The sequence below is a fragment of the Schistocerca cancellata genome, chromosome 7 (assembly GCF_023864275.1).
Source record: "Schistocerca cancellata isolate TAMUIC-IGC-003103 chromosome 7, iqSchCanc2.1, whole genome shotgun sequence".
NCBI classification, from domain to species: domain Eukaryota; kingdom Metazoa; phylum Arthropoda; class Insecta; order Orthoptera; family Acrididae; genus Schistocerca; species Schistocerca cancellata.
The window spans coordinates 15,581,346-15,605,484 of NC_064632.1; the positions used below are offsets into that span (position 1 = coordinate 15,581,346).

The 24,139-nt window shown below is 41.9% G+C and overlaps 1 protein-coding gene across 1 annotated transcript in view; it reads right to left on the bottom strand.

Annotated features, from left to right (window-relative positions):
* Nucleotides 1-24,139, bottom strand: part of LOC126092539 (odorant receptor Or1-like) — a 131,124-nt gene that overhangs the window by 24,219 nt on the left and 82,766 nt on the right. Inside the window, exon 5 of the mRNA XM_049908192.1 lies at nucleotides 12,495-12,650. Within this exon, the coding sequence (XP_049764149.1) occupies nucleotides 12,495-12,650 (156 nt within the window). The remainder of the gene's footprint in view (nucleotides 1-12,494; nucleotides 12,651-24,139) is intronic.

Genomic DNA, 24,139 nt, shown 5'->3' on the forward strand with positions numbered 1-24,139 from the left:
TAGGACCAGGTGAATCTGATGGAACCAAAGGAGTTGAGGTTGGGGAGGAAATTCTGGAGTTCTTCTTCACTGTGAGTCCAGATCATGAAGATGTCATCAATAAATCTGTTCCAAACTTTGGGTTGGCAGGCCTGGGTAACCAAGAAGGCTTCCTCTAAGCAACCCATAAATAGGTTGGTGTACGAGTGGGCCATCCTGGTACCCACAGCTGTTCCCTTTAATTGTTGGTATGTCTGGCCTTCGAAAGCGAAGAAGTTGTGGGTCAGGATGAAGCTGGCTAAGGTAATGAGGAAAGAGGTTTTAGGTAGGGTGGCAGGTGATCGGCATGAAAGGAAGTGCTCCATCGCAGCGAGGCCCTGGACGTGCAGAATATTTGTGTATAAGGAAGTGGCATCAATGGTTACAAGGATGGTTTCTTGGGGTTACAGATTGGGTAAGGACTCCAAGCGTTCAAGAAAGTGGTTGGTGTCTTTGATGAAGGATGGTAGACTGCATGTAATGGGTTGAAGGTGTTGATCTACATAGGCAGAGATATGTTCTGTCGGGGCTTGGTAACCAGCTACAGTGGGGCAGCCGGGATGATTGTGTTTGTGAATTTTAGGAAGAAGGTAGAAGGTAGGGCTGCGGGGTGTTGGTGGGGTCAGGAGGTTGATGGAGTCAGTCGAAAGGTTTTGTAGTGGGCCTAAGGTTCTGAGGATTCCTTGAAGCTCCGCCTGGACATCAGGAATGGGATTACCTTGGCTTACTTTGTATTTAGTGTTGTATGAAAGTTGAAAGCTGACGCAGTCCCTCAGCCACATACTCCCGACGATCAAGTACCACGGTCGTGGAACCCTTGTCCGCCAGAAGAATGACGATGGATTGGTCAGCCTTCAGATCACGGATAGCCTGGGCTTCAGCAGTGGTGATGTTGGGAGTAGGATTAAGGTTTTTTAAGAAGGATTGAGAGGCAAGGCTGGAAGTCAGAAATTCCTGGAAGGTTTCAAGAGGGTGATTTTGAGGTAGAGGGGGTGGGTCCCCCTGTGACGGAGGATGGAACTGTTCCAGGGAGGGTTCAATTTGGATAGTGTCTTGGAGAGTTGGATCATTAGGAGTAGGATTAGGATGATTTTTCTTCGTGGCAAAGTGATATTTCCAGCAGAGAGTACGAGTGTAGGACAGTAAATCTTTGACGAGGGCTGTTTGGTTGAATCTGGGAGTGGGGCTGAAGGTGAGGCCTTTGGATAGGACAGAGGTTTTGGATTGGGAGAGAGGTTTGGAGGAAAGGTTAACTACTGAATTAGGGTGTTGTGGTTTCATATTGTGTTGATTAGAATTTTGAGTTTTTGGGGGGAGTGGAGCTGGAAGTGGGAGATTGAGTAGATGGGAGAGACTGGGTCTGTGTGCAATGAGAGGAGGTTGAGGTTTGCTGGAAAGATTGTGAAGGGTGGGTGAGTTGCCTTTCCGGAGGTGGGAAACCAGGAGATTGGATAGTTTTTTGAGGCGGAGGGTGGCATGCTGTTCTAATTTGCGGTTGGCCTGTAGGAGGATGCTCTGAACAGGCAGTGTGGATGTGGGAGAGGAAAGATTCAGGACTTTTATTAAGGATAGGAGTTGACGGGTGTGTTCATTGGCTGAGTTGATGTGTAGGTGAAGGATTAGGTGGGTGAGGGCAATGGATAGTTCAGTTTGTTACTGGTATAGGGACTGGTGGAAAGAAGGGTTACATCCAGAGATGGGAACTTTAAGTGTGAGGCCTTTGGGGGTAATGCCAAATGTCAGACAAGCCTGGGGTTATAAAATATGGGAGCGTAATCTGGCTAGGGCGAAGGCATGTTTGCGGAGGGAATGTAAATAAAACTTAATGGGGTCATTGTAGGGATATGGGAAACCAGGAGTTTGGATAGTTTTTTGAGGTGGAGGGTGGCATGCTGTTCTAATTTGCGGTTGGCCTGTAGGAGGATGCTCTGAACAGCCGGTGTGTTCATTGGCTGAGTTGATGTGTAGGTGAAGGATTAGGCGGGTGAGGGCTATGGATTGTTCAGTTTAAACCTCCATTATGACAGCTGCCACCCATTCCATATCAAATGGACCCTTCCCTACAGCTAAGGTCTTCGTGGCAAACGAATCTGCTCTAGTCTTGAATCCCTGAACCGTTACACCAATAACCTGAAAACAGCATTCGCATCCCGCAACTACCCTCCCGACCTGGTACAAAAGCAAATAACCAGAGCCACTTCCTCATCCCATCAAACTCAGAACCTCCCAGAGGAGAACCCCAAAAGTGCCCCACTTGTGACAGGATACTTTCCGGGACTGGATCACACTCTGAATGTGGCACTCCAGCAGGGATACGATTTCCTCAAATCCTGCCCTGAAATGAGATCCATCCTACATGAAATCCTCCCCACTCCACCAAGAGTGTCTTTCCGCCGTCCACCTAACCTTCGTAACCTCTTAGTTCATCCCTATGAAATCCCCAAACCACCTTCCCTACCCTCTGGCTCCTACCATTGTAACCGCCCCCGGTGTAAAACCTGTCCCATGCACCCTTCCACCACCACCTACTCCAGTCCTGTAACCCGGAAGGTGTACACGATCAAAGGCAGAGCCACGTGTGAAAGCACCCACATGATTTACCAACTGACCTGCCTACACTGTGAAGCTTTCTATGTGGGAATGACCAGCAACAAACTGTCCATTCACATGAATGGACGCAGGCAGACAGTGTTTGTTGGTAATGAGGATCATCCTGTGGCTAAACATGCCTTGGTGCACGGCCAGCACATCTTGGCACAGTGTTACACCATCCGGGTTATCTGGATACTTCCCACTAACACCAATCTGTCAGAACTCCGGAGATGGGAACTTGCCCTTCAGCATATCCTCTCTTCTTGTTACCCACCAGGCCTCAACCTCCGCTAATTTCAAGTTGCCGCCACTCATACCTCACCTGTCATTCAACAACATCTTTGCCTTTGTATTTCCGCCTCGACTTACATCTCTGCTCAAACTCTTTGCCTTTACAAATGTCTGCTTGTGTCTGTGTATGTGTGGATGGATATGTGTGTGTGTGCGAGTGCATACCTGTCCTTTTTTCCCCCCTAAGGTAAGTCTTTCTGCTCCCGGGATGGGAATGACTCCTTACCCTTTCCCTTAAAACCCACATCCTTTCGTCTTTCCCTCTCCTTCCCTCTTTCCTGATGAAGCAACCGTTGGTTGCAAAAGCTTGAATTTTGTGTATATGTTTGTGTTTGTTTGTGTGTCTATCAACCCGCCAGCACTTTCGTTTGGTAAGTCACATCATCTTTGTTTTTAGAAACTATATTGTCATTGTCTACATCCATACAATGTATATTGTTAACAGATGAATAAAGAGATTGAAATGAATTGAACTGAATTGACTGAACTGAACTGTTTGACACAAAATTCACAAAATGGCATAACAAAGCATGACAATAAATTTTGCAAATGAAGGCAAAGTCATGATAATAAATGATAACTGAGGCTGAAAAAGCGTTTATAAATTACAAACAGCAATTGGATCACTGTTCAAATAACAAAAAGATTTTAGATGTTTAATTTAGAGCAGGACATTCAAGCCAAGAACATCAAAGCTAAATTGATACAATTCAAGAATCTATCAACAACAGCATGTGTAGACTGCATATGGGAGAATTGAGTGATGTGAAGACTTGTGTCAACTCAGTTAAATAATCTGCCAACAGAAGTTTGAAAGCAGCATGTAACAAGGTCATGTTTAACATGTGATCTGATAGGAAGGAATGGAATACAAAAGCTGAAAATAAAGTACCAGTTGCAGGCAATATGGCAGTGCAAATCCTGAGAACTAAACTCAACCACTTATAAGTAAATGTTAATAATCCTACTTTCAATGACATCAGATCTGCTGAATACATGGTGTCCTGGAGGCAGAAACAAGTCACTCAGCTTACTTATACATGTTAAATGATAGCTTCTTCATCTTCTGCAGTTCAGTACTTTTATCCAAATTAATATATGTTTCAAACAAAAGCGCTGGCAGGTCGATAGACACACAGACAAACACAAACATACACACAAAATCTAGCTTTCGCAACCAATGGTTGCCTCGTCAGGAAAGAGGGAAGGAGAGGGAAAGACAAAAGGATTTGGGTTTTAAGGGAGAGGGTAAGGAGTCATTCCAATCCCGGGAGCGGAAAGACTTACCTTAGGGGGAAAAAAGGAGGGAAAAAAGGACAGGTATACACTCGCACACACACACATATCCATCCTCATATACACAGACACAAGCAGACATTTGTAAAGGCAAAAACTCTTTGCCTTTACAAATGTCTGCTTGTGTCTGTGTATATGAGGATGGATATGTGTGTGTGTGCGAGTGTATACCTGTCCTTTTTTCCCTCCTTTTTTCCCCCTAAGGTAAGTCTTTCCGCTCCCGGGATTGGAATGACTCCTTACCCTCTCCCTTAAAACCCAAATCCTTTTGTCTTTCCCTCTCCTTCCCTCTTTCCTGACGAGGCAACCATTGGTTGCGAAAGCTAGATTTTGTGTGTATGTTTGTGTTTGTCTGTGTGTCTATCGACCTGCCAGCGCTTTTGTTTGGTAAGTCTCATCATCTTTCTTTTTAAATATATTTTTCCCACGTGGAACGTTTCCCTCTATTATATTAATATATGTTTCCCTAGGTTTATATCAGAAAGCTGGTCAAAAAGCCAGAGGATAAAATTTTTCAGTAGATACATGCAATGGGATGCAGCCCATGGGCAATAGAAGCTACCAATATGCACACAGTATACAAAAAGGAGGAGGGCACTTTCAAGACAAACTATTGGTTTCACAGCATTCAAGAACAATTAAGAGAAATATTTAAAAGAGGGAAATTTTTGGGAACAAGAATGCCTGAAGCAGATATTCTCCAATTTTTGAAGAGAACATTGCCTACCAAAATCCAGGAAAAACTCTTTACTGTTTCTGATAAAATTTGGAAGAGTTTTTTAACCATCATGTACAGTGTTGAAATTATCTACCGAATGGTATTTGTGGTCAATAATAAGAGTGAAATTAGAATCAAGTTTAAAACTGACTACCAGAAATAAAAATAATTTTCACATAGATTATGCATCCTTGTTTAGAGTTCATTATGGGGTTTTATATCCTGGGGGGGAGGGGGGGGGGTGCAGTGTAGACTAGCCTCCTCGTGGTGCACCCTGGGCAATGTGATTTTTTTATCACGGCTAAATAGTCTACAAATCTGGCTGCTGGACCTGTGAGGATTTCCCAGCTTTACAGAATCAGCACAGACATGAATGCGAATACCCGAAACAATGGTTCCTCTCCGAACCCGTTGACCAAGGACATTGGAGATGTCCTTAAAATCCTACAACTCAACATAGAAGGAATGAGTAGAGCTAAATCTGACTACCTAATTAAAGTCCTGGACAACCATTCAGTGGATGCTGTCTTGCTCCAGGAAACACATTGCGCCGATGAAAAGCAGTTGAAAAATAGATGCAAACTTCCAGGCTATTACCTTGCTGCAGCAACTTACCACGCTAACTATGGCACTGCCACCTACTTTAAAAACAATATTGACCAGGTCCACGATATAAAAACACACACTGACCCAAGCACCTACATCATAAGAATAAAAATTGCTGATATTGAAGTCATCAACCTCTACAAATCCCCAACTCAGTCATGGAATGACTCTGCTATTTCCAACATACAACATCCTACAGTGATAATGGGCGATTTCAACAGCCACAGTACCCAGTGGGGATATAACAACACCAGTGAGGATGGGGAGGGAGTAATGCAATGGGCGGACATAGAAGACGTCTTCTTGATCCATGATCTAAAGGATAAAGGGACTTTCCACTCAGCTAGATGGAAAAGAGACTACAGCCCCGATCTGTGCTTTGTTTCCAGAGATGCCAAAAAGCTACCATTATGCTGCAATAAACAGATCTTGCCTGATTTTCCTCGTAGCCAGCACAGGCCTGTCCTGCTACATGTCGGTATACAGATTCCAATAGTGAGATCTACACCTAAACTCGATGGAATTTTGGCAAAGCCAACTGGGAAGCCTTTACCGCCGAAATGGACCACAACATCCAATGGATCCCACCCGCATCGAAGAACTACAACCGCTTTGTGGGATTACTCCTAGCCATTGCCAAGAAACACATTCCCAGAGGCTACAGGAAAACCTATATTCCCGGTTGGAGCCAAGAATGCATAGACCTATATAATGCATTGTCGCAAAACAACGATCCTGAAATTGCGGACGAGCTTCTCCAATGCCTGGACTCAGCAAGACGAGAAAAGTGGCACACTCTCATGAAAAATATGGACTTCAAGCACTCCAGCAAGAAAGCCTGGTGCCTTCTTAAAAACCTAGGTGAAAGCTCCTTTAAAACCTGTATGGGTGGCAACATACACCCCAAAGAGGTAGCAAACAGGATAGTTAACCTTACGAGAAAAACACCATGCAGCAACAAGGATAAGACTATGAAAGTAAAGAAAGAACTGAGAACCAAGCTCCGACAATCCACACCCGACAACAATTTCTCAAAAACCTTTACCATCCTAGAGATCACAGAAGCACTGAAAGAAATGAAAATGGGTAAAGCGGCTGGTTTAGATGAGGTCTACCCCGAGTTCTTACGGCACCTAGGATCTCGAGCTCTACTGCGAATAACTCAGTTTTACAATGACATCCAACGATCGGAAACACTACCACCACTATTTAAACAAACCAAGATCATCGCCATCCTTAAGCCTGGCAAAGATGGAAAGCTCCCAGGGGACTATAGACCTATAGCTCTTCTAAGTGTATGCTACAAACTATTGGAGAGACTTATTCTCAACAGAATAAAACCCATTGCTGAGAATTTCATTCCTATTGAACAAGCCAGATTTAGACCCGGTCGGAGCTGCTGTGATCAAGTATTATTTCTTACCACACATATTGAGAGTGGATTTCAAAGGAAGAAAAAGACAGTCACCGTGTTCATAGTTCTATCGTCAGCATATGACACAGTGTGGAGGGAGGCAATGATTCTTAAACTCCAACGCATTATTCTTTGCAAGAAAATGGCTACCCTAATCAACAATATGCTTTCAAATAGAATTTTTGAAGTACACCTAGATGGAGAGATAAGCAAGAAATATAGGTTAAATGATGGCCTGCCCCAAGGATCCGTGCTAGCTCCATTACTTTTTAATATACATACATCAGACCTACCAGAGACATCTAAGAAGTTTATCTATGCAGACGATATTGCTCTCACATATCAACATCAAGACTTCCACAATTCCGAAAGAATCATTGAGAAAGACCTTATCAAAATGGATGAATATTTCGAAACATGGAGGCTCAGACCTAATACTTCTAAAACCCAAGTCTCCTGTTTCCACCTCAACAACAGACAGGCAAACTATGCACCCCACGTAGAGTTCAGAGGCCAGCTGCTTAACTACAATCCCCTCCCAAAGTATCTGGGAATTACATTGGACCGATCTCTGACGTACAAGGAGCACTTATACAAATGCGCAGCAAAAATCAAAACCAGAAGTAATGTCCTACACAAACTCACTGGAAGGAGCTGGGAAGCAAGTGCCACAGTTCTCAGAACATCTGCTCTTGCACTAGTATATTCGGTGGCTGAATACTACGCTCCGGTCTGGCTAAACAGCACTCATACAGCAACAGTGGACACCCAGCTAAACAACACCATGAGGCTCATCTCAGGCACTATTAAACCGACGCCCCACCGATGGCTCCCGGTACTGGCTAACTTAGCCCCACCTCATCTAAGGCGAAGATCTGCACTGAAAAGGGAATGGCAAAAGTGCGCTAACAACCGTGACCTACCCTTACACGAAGACTGCAAGAATCCCAGCCACAGGCTCAAGTCCCGTAAGCCATCATGGAGATTAGGGCAACAGCTGATCGAGGACAATTATGATATCGACGAAGCCTGGCGTCGGGAATGCGATATGTCTAACCCTGATCACCTTAATTAAGTCTCGGACCCAACCGTACGGCCCGAGGGCTTCGGTCTTCCCAGAAAATCTTGGACAACTTTAAATCGTATCCGAACAGGCTATGGTAGATGCAATTACTGGAAGCACAAATGGGGACAGACTGACTCACCCAACTGCGACTGTGGGAATCCACAAACTCTACATCATATCGCAATGGACTGCCATACGAGGAGATTCCCTGGCACAATGCAGGAGCTCCACCTCCTGGAGGGAGATGCTTCTGGCTGGCTGAGGGACTTGGACATACAACCATGAGTCTGGTCTACTCTTTTCCTTCTGAAAAACCTATTACTAGATACTATTACTATAATTTCTATGTATTTTTGTGTATTTTGTGTTTTACTTCCTTTTTTAGATCTAATAATTGTTTGTTGCCTGTAACATATTGACCATTCATTGTTTTTATACCTTGTTTGTGTTATTACGTACTTACTGCTGTATTCTATTAGCCATACGAAATATATATCCTGGGGCAAAAGTTATAGGTTACCAGTAGACTACAGAAAGGAGATTGGAAATCCCCAGATATTGAGAAACTAAGTAAAAGAGTATATTATTAACAACTCCTTCTACAATTTATCACAATATTCAGGCTCAGGATTTAGATTCCTATCAACACTCGTGTCAATATTGTACAGGGTTTTACCTGTTTCATTACACAGTGTTTCCCAGAAACGTTGAGACAAACATGTAGGGAAGGATTTGCACATAATAAGGATTGAGAATTGCATAGCAACCCATGGCTGCAAATTTTATCGCACACCACTAGGTGGTGCTTTTCATGAGGTTACTGGAGAGGAACACGACTAGGAGTGCTGGAGAAGAACATGAGGATTTCCTCATTTGAGCCCTAGCCAGCATGTGATGAACATGGAATAGTATATGAATAGTAAGCTCACAGACATGCACTTAATTTATGGAATAGCTGACTGCAGTGGACAAGCTGCTAGATGCATTTAATGAGAACACTTCCCAGGCAGACATCAATCACACTACGGTTTGTTTGCACACTTGCATCAAAATTTGTGCAGGTATGGATGATGCCACAATTGGTGTATTCCATCGTTAGGGAATAAAGTGTGTTGGATGCCATAGGGGCTAGTCCAAGCACCAGCATACATGTCATTGATTCAAATGTAAGAATGTATTGTAGCAGCATCAAGGATGTTTTGAACACTGAGTTCTCACATATTCCTTTCATTTCCAAAGAGTGTAATTATTGCACCTCGACAACCATCCTTTACATGTGCATTTTGCACAGTGATTTCTGCCTTAAAGTGACTGAGATGTGCATTTCCCAGATAAAGTGTTGTTCACTGATAAGGGTATATTCACTAGGGATGATGTATTCAATCATCATAATGAGCAACAGAAAACTCCCATGGTGTGTGACACCATGTAGCACATCCATTCAAAGTTAATGTGTGGGTGGATTTGGTCAGCAATTTCTTAGTTGGGCCATACGTTTTGCCACCTCGCTTGATCACTACAAATTATCAGACCTTTCTGGAACAGATTCTTTCTGGCTTGCTTGAAGATGTTCCTAAAAATGTGAGGTACAGCATGTGGTTCCAACATGGTGAGGAGCCAGCTGATTTTGGATTAGCTGTTCATAGGCATTTGAACATGTCATTCCCACCGCAGTGGATTGTGCATGGTGGCCAGTTCCCTGGCCCCACACTCAACAGATTTGTCAAGCCTTGATTTCTTTCTACGGGGAGCCATGAAATCTCTCATGTACCATGATCCCGTGCAGTCAGAATGGATCTCATTGCAAGAATCATTTGCACAGTTGTTACAATCAAATAAGCTACTGGTGTGTTCGAGAGCATCCGACAGTCAGTGCTCTGTCGGTGTGAAGCATGCATGGCATCTGGTAGTGCAAAACTTCAGGTATCTGTTGTAACATTAGATCCATATTCATGTAGTACATTGTGTGTACACATTATGTCCAATAAATGTTGCAAATGAATCACTCTCTTGTTTCCATTCCAATCTTCGAACTCTGCTTCCATTTACCCCTGGGTTGCTGTGCAATTCTCAATCCTTATGATGTGTCCTGCCTCCCCTAGAAGTTTGTTGCAACATTTCTGGGACACCTTGTATAAGAAATCTGTATTTTTCTCTAAACTCAATGAAGCTACATTAACTCTTATACAAGTAAGTGGGGGGATTTACCAGACAGGATGAGACGAAAAGTCTTTTCTTCTCATCCATGAGGTAACTCTCCCCTGACTTCGGATTCTGGGTGACTTTTCAAAACTCTACCAGTTTTCCTATACCTCACGAGTCCTTATACTTCAGACATCTTCCTTCCCTTCAACCCTTCTGCCAGAAGAGTCACTACCTTTGAAAGCTCACAAACTGTAATACCTTTTATATGTGTGTTCTGCTGTCACTTGGAGAGTAGTTTTTTTACCTATACAATCACTTTTATTTTCAAAAATTGATTATTTTTGTTGATATAAACTAAATCTTAGTGTGAAGTAGTAGGTAAAAACAACAGCTGAGATTTGTTGAGGAAGGGCACTGGGTTTCTGTTTCTTTCCCCTTCCCAGTAGCTTTTTTCCTCATGAGACATATGTAGAGTAACATGGAGGTATTTTCCATAATCATAATTGTGAGTTAATTGGATTTATGGAACATGATGTATGAATGAAGAAATGCAACTGACAGCAGGCTAAAATTAAATTTATGTAGCAAAAAGTAAAAATTATCTATATACAGTAATGTTAAATTTATGTATCTATGAAACTGCTGACAGCAACATCTAAGTAATTAAATTCAGCCAATATGATCAACATTTTGATGATAAGATGTTCTTTGAAATATTAGTTACAAGTAGAGATTAAGGAAATAGTTATGTTAAGTACTAATATAAGGATAAAAATCTAAAATCTGTGGTAAACAGTTTTGTGGATGATTAGCTGTTGTGTGAGAAAATTTTCACTCTTAAAGTGTGAATACATTATGCTAAATATCAGTTGATTCTGCAATGCCTTTAATCACATTATTGTACTATTGTTGTGAGTATGCATCGCCATAGTGTCAGATGACCTGAAAGTACTATGGTCAGAAAATCATTAAGCACTAAACAAAGAGATAATATTACCTTCTCTTTAGTGCAATACATATCTGTGACAAGTTAAGAAAAGATTGATGTGCAAGCAGAGCACTGTTAATATTTTAGACACAAACTGACACTTCTAGACTGGTTAATTGTGCCTGGAATATTTCTAACCAGTCACAATGTCTTTAGTAATTTATCAATCACAGTAATGTCATTGCTTAGTTATTTAATAGTTGCTCACAAATTTCGGTTGAGACATTTTTATGAATCACCAGGCAATGTGTATTTCCCATTTGAAGAACCATTTTAAAATGCAGTACAAAGGACAACTGTAAAAACCTTAGCAGAAATACAGAGACACTGTTTAAGTGTCTCAGAAAAAATTATAGGGACTAGCCAACAGTAGTGGTTAACTCACTGTCTCCATGCCCGCATTTGAGCAGTTACTAGACACTGACTGGATGGATAGATTGGTGGATCGATGAATGGATAAATGTTAACAAATATGAGAAAAAATCTAGTAGTATCCAATTAAATTGCTAGTGGTAAATGTCTGGAACATGCCACATCACACAAATACATAAGGATAACATTACAAGGCAATATGAAATGGTATGAACATACAAAATCAGTTGTAAAGCAGATGCATGAGAAACAAATTTCTTGATCAGTTCTGTGAAAATAAAGAGCAACTCTTAAGGAGATTGGTTATGTGAAACTAATGTGACCATCTTTTTAGTGCTGATGTAATATTTGAGGCCCTTATGAAGTCAAAGGATTGAGAGACATTGCTAAGCTCATAACAGGTCTGTAAAGCTCATACAAAATAGTAAAAGAAATGATTAGGGAACTTGAATGGGAATTAATGGAAAAAGGTGACATTTTTGTAGTGTAGCAAGAAATACTGTGCAATGATTACGGTTTCCCTCACATCTTTCACACATATTATGTGAAAGAGATGAGAGAGGTCATGACATGTATGGAGGCACATACTTAGCCATTTTCTCTCCACTACAGTGGAGCCTGGCTATTTTCAGTTCAACATAGTCTCTACAGTACACTGTACACTGGTTTGTGGAATATATATGTGGGTGCATTTGCAGAAACTGAACACAGCTTTAAATGAAACAATGTTAAGCACCACAAAATAGAGAGCAAAGCTACTAACGTGTGTACACTATAACGTATGGACACTATGACATGTATTCACTGGGAAAGTAAACTTTTCTTACTCACATACTGAAGTATCAGGGTGGCCAGTGAGGGCTAAAAGCTAATGAGTATGGGTGCATGCTCCACCACATATGGCATTATGGTGCCTACTGACAGACAGCAATGCGCAGATGGGGTGAGGGGGACTTCTCGTCTGTTGTGAGTGTGCCAGTGGCCTGACCTGCAGATAGGTGTGCCTGGAGAGTGGGTACATTCTGCCCACAGTGATACGGAGTGGATTGGCTGCACGTCGCATCAGCAGCAGCAGTGCTCTCCGCAGGCGGACATTGCCCTCTAGCCAACCACTGCCGAATGCAGTTGCTGGCAGACGCTCACTCTGTAAAATGTTCACTATCTTACACAGTGGCTGTGCCACTGCAGTATATCTGAGGGCAAAAAAATTTAGTAATAAGCTTAGAAAGTAACATTTTGAAAAAATACTTCTTAATACACTGTCCATTAAGTTTTTAAATGCACATGTGGCCAAACCACCAGAGAATACTGTTGCACCCTGAAATGATGTATTTGCTGTAGCCAAGTAAAATTCCTAAGCTTTCCCTGGCAGCGCAAAAAGCTGATGAAGGCAGGTCAAACCATAACAAATGGTTCAAATGGTTCTGAGCACTATGGGACTCAACTGCTGAGGTCATTAGTCCCCTAGAACTTAGAACTAGTTAAACCTAACTAACCTAAGGACATCACAAACATCCATGCCCAAGGCAGGATTCGAATCTGCGACCGTAGCGGTCTTGCGGTTCCAGACTGCAGCGCCTTTAACCGCGCGGCCACTTCGGCCGGCAAACCATAACAGCTAGACAGAATTTCAACAAGTAGCATCCGCTGATATCACAGTTTTATGGGTGCATCACCAAGCTAGATACTTCACATCATAGCAAGGTCAGGCAGCCGAAGGTGCCAAATTACAGACACACCAGAAAAGATGGAGCATCCATAACTCAGATAGCCCAATTTATCCAACCTTAAGCTCCAACTCTGTTAAGAGTTTGTAATGTTATGCATATGTAGGCAAGTTATTTGACCACCTAGAATCACTAGGAGATGAATTTGATTGTGCAGCTGAATTCTAGCTGGCAGGCCCAGGACCAATTGGCATGCTGTGACCGAGCAAGTGGAAGTGTGGCTGGGAACAGTAAAACCAGTACAGCGGATTTGGACGGCAGTTGCTTGAACAGTGTGTGCAGTAAATGCACCAGAAATGGTGGAGTGTAAGATGGTCTGAAATACAGCTACTTACAACTCTTAGAAATTATATAATAAATCACAGATCCATAATACACTGAAGTGACAAAAGCCATTGGATACCTCCTAATATTATGTCGGACCTCCTTTTGCCTGTTGTAGCAGCAACTCAATGTGGTATGGACTCAACAAGTAATTGGAAGTCTCCTGCATAAATATTGAGCCATACTGCCTCTATAGCCAACCATAACTGTGAAAGTGTTGCCAGGGGAGGACTTTATGCATGAATGGACATCTCAATTATGTCCCATAAATGTTCAAGAGGTTTCATGTTTGGCCATCTGGGTGGCCAAATCATTCACTCAAATTGTCCAGGATGTTCTTCAAACCAATTGTGAACAACTGTAACCCAGTGACATGGCACATCATCATCCATAAAAATTCCATAATTGTTTAGGAACATAAAGTCCACGAACGCCTGCAAATGGTCTCCAAGTAGCCGAACATAACCATTTCCAGTCAATGATCAGTGCAGTTGGAGGAGAGGGCCCAGTCTGTTCCATGTAAACACAACCCATACCATTATGCAGCCACTATCAGCTTGCACAGAGCCTTGTTGACAACTTAAGTCCATCGCTTCATGGGGTCTGCACCACACATGAACCCTACCATCAGCTCTTACCGGCTAAATTTGGGACTAATCTGACAAGGCCATGATTTTCCAGTCGTCTAGGATCCAACCGATATGGTCACAAGTGCAGGAGAGGTGCTGCAAGCAATGTCATGCTGTCAGCAAAGACACTTGAATCAGCTGTCTGCTGCCATAGCCCATTAATGCCAAATTTCATCACACTGTCCAAACAGATATGTTTGATGAATGTCCCACTATGATTTCTGTGGTTATTTCATGACCACTGCATTGTCTACAGTAAGAGGTAATCCCTGAAATTTGGTATTCTCAGCACACTCTTGACTCTGTGGATCTTGGAATATTGAACTCCCTATTGATTTCTGAAATGGAATGCCCCATGCAATTAGCTCTATAACACTAACCCACTGTGACACAAGCTAATGTTACCCTCTGAGAGGATTTAGAATTTTGACCGTGTGTGTATCTAATGAATAAGATATTGGACTGTAATTTTGAATATAGTACAATTAACAGAAGAACTAAACAGACTTTAACTTTGGGGTTTAATGAAAGTAGAAAAATTTCATATATGTATTAAAAATGAATAGTTGCCAGCCCAATTAGGCACATTAAGTTGGAAATATATGTTTCAGAAATTTGAATACTAGTTATTGAAGTTACTTTCATTAATATTCCCCTTTGAATAGCGCACAGGATACAAACAGACACAGAGTACTCTGAGCTTTGGGTAGCAGCAGTTATCAATAATGCACAAATCAGTAATAATAAAAAGCAAAAATGTACCAAACTCATACTAATAACAGCTACAGTCAAGATCATTACTTGAATCAGTACTGAAATGTTACTGCAAGAAGTGTAGAACTAATTTTGAACATGGGGGGCTTCTGACTGAACTGACATGTAAAAACCACAAATAAAGATAAATAATATAATAATTACACTGTTCATATCCCTCTGCTTATATTTGTTTTCCTTAGCAGCAATGATATTCCAATTATCTTTCTATTATATGAAGAACATGATGGGGGCCCATAAACTGGTATTGTATCAATAGTCAAATTCTATGGTTATTTCAGTAGCAAAAATTAATTCAAAGTCACTTTTTGACTTCACTGGGGCTAGTTACTTTTCAAGGCAAATTATTCAACACTGATTTTAAATAGCTTCAAAGAAATCATTCATGATAGTAATCAAGACTAAATTATGTTTCAAAGGAGTTTAACTTATTTGCCTTTTTCATCACCTGTGGAGCAGGTATTTTAGGCAGTAGCATTTACACACTCTAGCACTGTATTTTTGCAAAACGATACTTTGCATTAAACTGAGAGTACTTCAGCAAAATTCTCACTAACTTCACTTTTGTAGTTTTAACTTCAACATTTGCTAATCCCTGCACATTTGACAAACATAAATAATAATTTTAGAACACTTAAATCAATCATAGTTCGCTTGAAACAGGATACATGGTTTTATAAACACTAGGAGGGGACCCTGCATAGGTTTATGATCAGGACAGAAGATATGATTCCATACACAGATTTATAGCATTTGGAGTATTATTAAAATCACTCACACAAATTAACTGGTCCATGCTCTGATGCATATCTGTATGCATCAAGTTCGTGGAGCAGTGACGAAATTGTGGTGGCAAGCGACATGGCGGCTAACTGTACTCACGGCTCTTGATGTTTGAATGCTCTATAAAATTTCTTCTTGGCGATGGATTTTTAACATATTAAAGTTATTCCTTATTGCTGAGAATACCAAGCAACACTCAAGTCCACATCCGAGGCAAAATTCCTTGCAAAGCGGCTTCCAATTGCCTCCCTTGGCCTCGTCGATGTGCACTGTGCAACGTCTTGCTACTGACTGTGTATCGTTCACACCAAGGAGCCGCCCAGTTTGACCACCAAAACCACCTTCTACATCGCGCCATGTCACTTCCGTTATGGAGGGACTTCCCTACATCTTTTACATTTTACAAACACAAGTGCCCTAAGTATGAACCAGCTTCCAGTACACATTGTTTTTTTCTTATAAATATACACATATTATAAAATTTCATTATTTTAAACAATCATTTATCTTTTTTCCATATATACATTACAGAACTCTAATTTTTTGTCACGAATCAATGATCTTAACTAACAAAGAATAATTACTTCATAATTACAGATACACGGTTACATAATATAAACCTACTTCTAATCAATATAAGTGTTACAGCTCCAACTACCATTCCACATTCAAAGTCTGTTAATTCCTATCAAGTGGCTATAATCACATCACAAAACTCCCCATGTGAAGCACCTGATTATAAATGACAGCTCTGCCAACACACTGCCCTTTTATAGCTTGTGTACACAATACTACCAACCTTTGTACATGGACATATTTCTTTCCCATGACTTTCTGTCACTTCAGTGTAGAGCAAATCTGAATACATCTGCAACCTCAGAAAGATTGGTTGCATCTAATGAAATAATAATATTTTCAATACCTTAAAAATTAAAAAAATTAATACTTTACAACTTAGACTAAATGTTTTCACAGTGAACCTTAGAATCAACAACTTTCATACACCTCCTACACTTTCAACGAATGATATCTCAGATGATATCATTGAACTATAGCTATCAGAAGGCTACATATCTGTATCTATTTTATTTATTGATTTATTACATTTTATAACCTTTTCTTTACGCAAATGTTTGTCAGAACATCATATATTCCACAAATGCAGCCTGAATACCTCATATCTTATCATACTTGTGTAGTTATATATAGAATATGTTACTAATTTTGTCAATAGTGTTGTTTAAATATAATTATAGTTGATATAAAAAACCAGTGTAATTTAAAAGTAATCAGTCATGGGCAAGCTGACATTACCATTGAAAGGAGCACCAAAAGACATGCCTATCTAGCAGATACAAATAATTGTTTAACAATATTTAATAACATTTTGCTGTTATTTAACATGAGCCCACTTACTCAACAATTTCAGATTATCTATTTATAAACAAACCTTTACTTACATTTATTGGTAATGGTCTGAATGTGACCAAATGTGTACAACATGTCTTTATTCAAATATTGTTGTAATATATTAGTTTAGTGTGGAAAGTGGTCGAACTGAGTCAAAATCATGTCTGTAGAAAATAAGAACAATGTATTTTTAGTGGGGATGACCTTCAGCCAATGAGAGTTAGACAATGGCAGAACACTGTTGGAGTCAAGAGAAAACAGATACTTTTTGAGTGGTGTGCTGAAGGGAGTTATTCTGGACTTTATACTGAGATCACATAAAGGCAGATCTGTCTATTGTAACATGAACCCACTGTCTATTCAGTTGTGTAGGTATTGATTTTGGTTAGTGAATGGCCACTTCAATACTTTAGCTTTTGAAGGCACTCTAATTTTCACTAGGTCTGACTGTGCTCCAGAGAATAGCTTTAACTTTTCTCCTTGCATTATGGAACTGAGAATAGACAGAGGGTGAGATACTACTTGTTATCTCTTGTGTGTGTTAATGTATAAGTAGTCATGATGAATGATGAATTATTTTGAATTGATGGATATTTCATGTATTGTGATCAAGAAATGAATTTAGTTCTTTCTGCAGCTTTGACGACTATTAACCTTGGGTGTCTGCTACCACTTAATGCAATATCATTGCATCTTAATAAGGCTATCTTTTGTCTGTGCATTAATTGGTTATCATAGGGCCACATTCCATTTGTTTTATGAATACTTCCTGCAATAAACATTATACAGCAGAATTCTCAGGTGTTGTCTGCATCAATTTCAGATTTTAGAATAGGACCCATTTTTTAATTAATTATTCTTTTATCATTTTTAAAATATTTCTGTTTATTTTATTAATTTTCAATTTTAGGCAATGCAAGGACTATTTGACTGTCGGATCACATCTAGAGGTTATTATTTGCAGTGAATTAACTCCGAGGTGTGAAAACAAACATTTACAGCTCAATCCTATAACATTACTTAAGCTATTCTTTTTAAACAGAGCTGGGCATAGCCCATCTACCAAAGGTATGAGCAACATCATGTAAAATCACAATTGGTTTGTGTGTACAGGATTCTGGTTAGAAAAGATACTCAGCAGAACATCCCAAGGACTTGGACACTGCTGCGCGGAGTGGCCATGCGGTTAGGGGTGCCATGTCACGGATTGCGCATCCCCCCACTCCAACAGAGGTTCAAGTCCTCCCTCAGGCAAGGGTGTGTGTGTTGTTCTTAGCATAACTTAGTTTAAGTTAGTTTAGTTAGTGTGTAAGTCTAGGACCAATGACCTCAGCAGTTTGGTCCCTTAGGAATTCACACACACTTGAACATTTGAACTTGGATACTGTTAGCTGCAGCACAACCAGGACTTGGACACTTAACTGCTGCAGCACTGCTGGGACTTGGACACTGTTAACTGCAGCAGCACTGGGACCTGCACACTGTTAGGTACAGCACCACCTTGCCAAATCTGATGCAGGAGACTAGGGCAACTTTGACCAGAGGTCCACTTGGCAGGCTGCAGCACAAGCCTGGACATGCAGCAAGTCTTCTATCATTGTGAGGATGAGCAGTCTCCCTGCTGCTGCTTGTGCTTCTGTGGACAGACTCTGCTGCTGTTGGCTGCCCCCCCAGTCCGAAGCTGGCAGTGTGAATCAGCATGCCACAGTCAGTGCTATCCAGCTGCTGCTGGGCAAAGTAGTTGATGTGCAGTGGGCAACCTACCACTTTAGCAAACTTGACCACCTCTGATGCCTCTGCTGCAAGAACACAGGCCATGTAGTGATGATGGTGCCTTCCTGGATGAGCATTGGCTACTACTACCCTGCTTCCATGGGTGGCTTGGAATTTTGTCACATAATCTGTGTATTGTTGAACAATAAATGCTTGGTTCTTTAATGCTGTTTTACTAATTCCCGTTAGGCTGCAGACAGGCACCAATTCACAAAGACACTACTCACCCAGGCACATGGATGGTGGTTTGTCAGCATCCTGACCACAACCACCACCCAACATGGCATTTTACCCATAGTTGTTACAGGAATAAACCTCCACAGATTGAATTAGTTTGTGTCCTGCCTGTTATAAGGTCCATATGAAACCCACAGAGGTCTTTAATTGTATACCTAATATTAGTCCATTTACTGCAATGCACCAAAAATATTCTCTATCATTATTAAAAATAAAATGATTATTTACAATTACACTAATTATAAAGACAGCAGACAGAGTTTTTGTAAATTATTGTTATTCCAAGAGTAATAGGTATATGTACTGTACTGTCACTGATTCCTGATGAGGAATTAGATGTAATACAACAACAACAATACCATCTGAGACTAAATACAGATAATTAAGGGAAGCTCCTCAGTCAGGGAGGCTAGTAGAGCATAGAAGATGAGCTGAGTGTAACAGGAGCCTGGGGAGCATTTACACAGGACAGATGCAAAAGGCATGGCCTCAAATGCCATAAAGTTATGGATTTGTATTAAAGCTCAAAGATTCACCTGCCATGCGCAATATTTGTGAAGAAGTTGGTTCGATGAAAAAATTTATTCTGTTCTTCCACAATTGATTACAAACCACAAACAGTTACATTTGAGCAGTTACATTGATAGAATAACTAGACTACAATACCAGCTGTGGCTATCTTGAAGCCATCTTATTAGCACTATATCAGCACATGGACTAGTGAAATTATTAATTGTTTCAGGACAATTTCTAAGTGTTAAATCTGCAACAAATTTATTTAACCTGGAGCACTGAACCAAAAATAGGATCTTGTACTATACCTGTAACCGGCCGAGGATGTTAAAGATCATTAACTTATAAAATTATAGGTTAAATTTCTCAGCATATTTGCAATCTGAAAATTACAACTTACATTCAGTTCCATTTTAAATGTTATTTAACTTCACAACACAAAGTTGTACTTTGATATAAGGTGTGTTATTATAGTCACTTTTAGTTGTAACTGTATTTGTTCTTTCCTCCAAGGTGTTGATACAAATGACACTGTACTTGAACACTATGTTATTCATAAGTGAGAGAAATTTTCAATACTTAAAAATTGATGGACAAGGTTTATGATAAAGGTGTGGTCAGTTCTGAGCATTCACAAGTGAAGCATTTATTGAAGTATACATTAAAATGTGGTAAGAATATAATACAGGGAAACATTCCACGTGGGAAAAAGATATCTAAAAACAAAGATGATGTAACTTAGCAAACAAAAGTGCTGGCATGTTGATAGTCACACAAACAAACACAAACATACACACAAAATTCAAGCTTTCGCAACCAACGGTTGCTTCATCAGGAAAGAGGGAAGGAGAGGGAAAGACGAAAGGATGTGAGTTTTAAGGGAGAGGGTAAGGAGTCATTCCAATCCCAGGAGCAGAAAGACTTACCTTAGGGGGGAAAAAGGACAGGTATACACTCGCACGCACACACACACACACACACACACACACACACACACACACACACACACACACACACACACATATCCTTCCACATGTACACAGACACAAGCAGACATTTGTAAAGGCAAAGAGTTTGGGCAGAGATGTCAGTCGAGGAGGAAGTACAGAGGCAAAGATGTTGTTGAATGACAGGTGAGTTATGAGCGGCGGCAACTTGAAATTAGCAGGGATTGAGGCCTGGTGGGTAACGGGAAGAGAGGATATACTGAAGGGCAAGTTCCCATCTCCAGAGTTCTGTCAGGTTGGTGTTACTGGGAAGTATCCAGATAACCCGGACGGTGTAACACTGTGCCAAGATGTGCTGGCCGTGCACCAAGGCATGTTTAGCCACAGGGTGATCCTCATTACCAAAAAACACTGTCTGCCTGTGTCCATTCATGCAAAAGGACACTTTGTTGCTGGTCATTCCCACATAGAAAGCTTCACAGTGTAGGCAGGTCAGTTGGTAAATCACGTGGGTGCTTCCACACGTGGCTCTGCCTTTGATCGTGTACACCTTCCGGGTTACAGGACTGGAGTAGGTGGTGGTGGGAGGGTGCATGGGACAGGTTTTACACCGGGGCGGTTACAAGGGTAGGAGCCAGAGGGTGGGGAAGTTGGTTTGGGGATTTCATAGGGATGAACTAAGAGGTTACGAAGGTTAGGTGGACGGCGGAAAGACACTCTTGGTGGAGTGGGGAGGATTTCATGAAGGATGGATCTCATTTCAGGGCAGGACTTGAGGAAGTCTGATCCAGTCCCGGAAAGTATCCTGTCACAAGTGGGGCACTTTTGGGGTTCTTCTGTGGGAGGTTCTGGATTTGAGGGGATGAGGAAGTGGCTCTGGTTATTTGCTTCTGTACCAGGTCGGGAGGGTAGTTGCAGGATGTGAAAGCTGTTTTCAGGTTGTTGGTGTAATGATTCAGGGATTCCGGACTGGAGCAGATTCATTTGCAATGAAAACCTAGGCTGTAGGGAAGGGACCGTTTGCTGTAGAATGGGTGGCAGCTGTCATAATGGCGGTACTTTTGCTTGTTGGTGGGTTTGATGTGGACGGATGTGTGAAGCTGGCCATTGGACAGATGGAGGTCAACGTCAAGGAAAGTGGCATGGGATTTGGAGTAGGACCAGGTGAATCTGATGGAACCAAAGGAGTTGAGTTTGGGGAAGAAATTCTGGAGTTCTTCTTCACTGTGAGTCCAGATCATGAAGATGTCATCAATAAATCTGTACCAAACTTTGCGTTGGCAAGCCTGGGTAACCAAGAAGGCTTCCTCTAAGCGACCCATAAATAGGTTGGCGTATAAGGGGGCCATCCTGGTACCCATAGCTGTCCCTTTAATTGTTGGTATGTCTGGCCTTTGAAAGTGAAGAAGCTGTGAGTCAGCATGCAGCTGGCTAAGGTAATGAGGAAAGAGGTTTTAGGTAGGGTGGCAGGTGCTCAGCGTGAAAGGAAGTACTACATCGCAGCGAGACCCTGGACGTGCGGAATATTTGTGCATAAGGAAGTGGCATGAATGGTTACAAGGATGGCTTACAGGGGTAACAGGTTTGGTAAGGATTCCAGGTGTTCGAGAAAGTGGTTGGTGTCTTTGATGAAGGATGGGAGACTGCTTGTAATGGGTTGAAGGTGTTGATCTATGTAAGCAGAGATACATTCTGTGGGTGCTCGGTAACCGCTACAATGGGGCGTCTGGGATGATTGGGTTTGTGAATTTTAGGAAGAAGGTAGAAGGTAGGGGTGCGGGGTGCCAGGAGGTTGATGGAGTCAGGTGTTAGGGTTTTGTAGGGGGCCTAAGGTTCTGAGGATTCCTTGAAGCTCCGCCTGGACATTGGGGCTGTTTGGTTGATCAACACAATCTGGAACCACAACACCCTAATTCAGTAGTTAATCTTTCCTCCAAACCTCTCTCCCAATCCGAAACCTCTGTCCTATCCAAAGGCCTCACCTTCAGCCCTACTCTCAGATTCAACCAAACCGCCCTCGTCAAAGAATGACTGTCCTAAACTCGTACTCTCTGCTGGAATTATCACTTTGCCATGAAGAAAAATGTTCCTAATCCTACTCCTAATGATCCAACTCCGCAAGACACTATCCAAATTGAACCCTGCCCAGAACAGATCCGTCCTCCGTCACAGCGTGACCCATCTCCTCTTCCTCAAAATCACCCTCTCCAAACCTTCCAGGAAATTTCTCACTTCCAGCCTTGCCTCTCAATCCTTCCTAAAAACCTTAATCCTGCTCCCAACATCACCACTGCTGAAGCCCAGGCTATCCGTGATCTGAAGGCTGACCGATCCATCGTCATTCTTCCGGCGGACAAGTGTTCCACGACCGTGGTACTTGATCGTCGGGAGTATGTTGCTGAGGGACTGCGTCAGCTTTCAGACAACACTACATACAAAGTTTGCCAAGGTAATCCCATTCCTGATGTCCAGGTGAAGCTTCAAGGAATCCTCAGAACCTTAGGCCCCTACAAAACCTTTCACCTGACTCCATCAACCTCCTGACTCCTGACCCCACTGAAACCCCGCACCCCTACCTTCTACCTACTTCCTAAAATTCACAAACCCAATCATCCTGGCCGCCCCATTGTAGGTGGTTACCAAGTCCCCACAGAACGTATCTCTGCCTACGTAGATCAACACCTTCAACCCATTACATGTAGTCTCCCATCCTTCATCAAAGACACCAACCACTTTCTCGAACACCTGGAATCCTTACCCTATCTGTTACCCCCGGAAACCATCCTTGTAACCATTGATGCCACTTCCTTATACACAAATATTCCGCACGTCAAGGGCCTCGTTGCGATGGAGCACTTCCTTTCACGCTGAGCACCTGCCACCCTACCTAAAACCTCTTTCCTCATTCCCTTAATCAGTTGCATCCTGACTCACAACTTCTTCACTTTCAAAGGCCAGACATACCACCAATTAAAGGGAACAGCCATGGGTACCAGGATGGCCCCGTTATACGCCAACCTATTTATGGGTCGCTTAGAGGAAGCCTTCTTGGTTACCCAGGCCTGCCAACCCGTACAGATTTATTGATGACAGCTTCATGATCTGGACTCACAGTGAAGAAGAACTCCAGAATTTCCTCTCCAACCTCAACTCCTTTGGTTCCATCAGATTCACCTGGTCCGACTCCAAATCCCATGCCACTTTCCTTGACATTGACCTCCATCTGTCCAATGGTCAACTTCACACATCCGTCCACATCAAACACACCAAGCAACAGTACCTCCATTATGACAGCTGCCACCCATTCCATATCAAACAGTCCCTTCCCTACAGCCTAAGTCTTTGTGGGAAACGAATCTGCACCAGTCCGGAATCCCTGACCCATTACACCAACAACCTGAAAACAGCTTTCGCATCCGCAATTACCCCCCCCCCCCCCCCCTACCTGGTACAGAAACAAATTACCAGATCCACTTCCTCATCTCCTCAAACCCAGAACCTCCCACAGAAGAACCC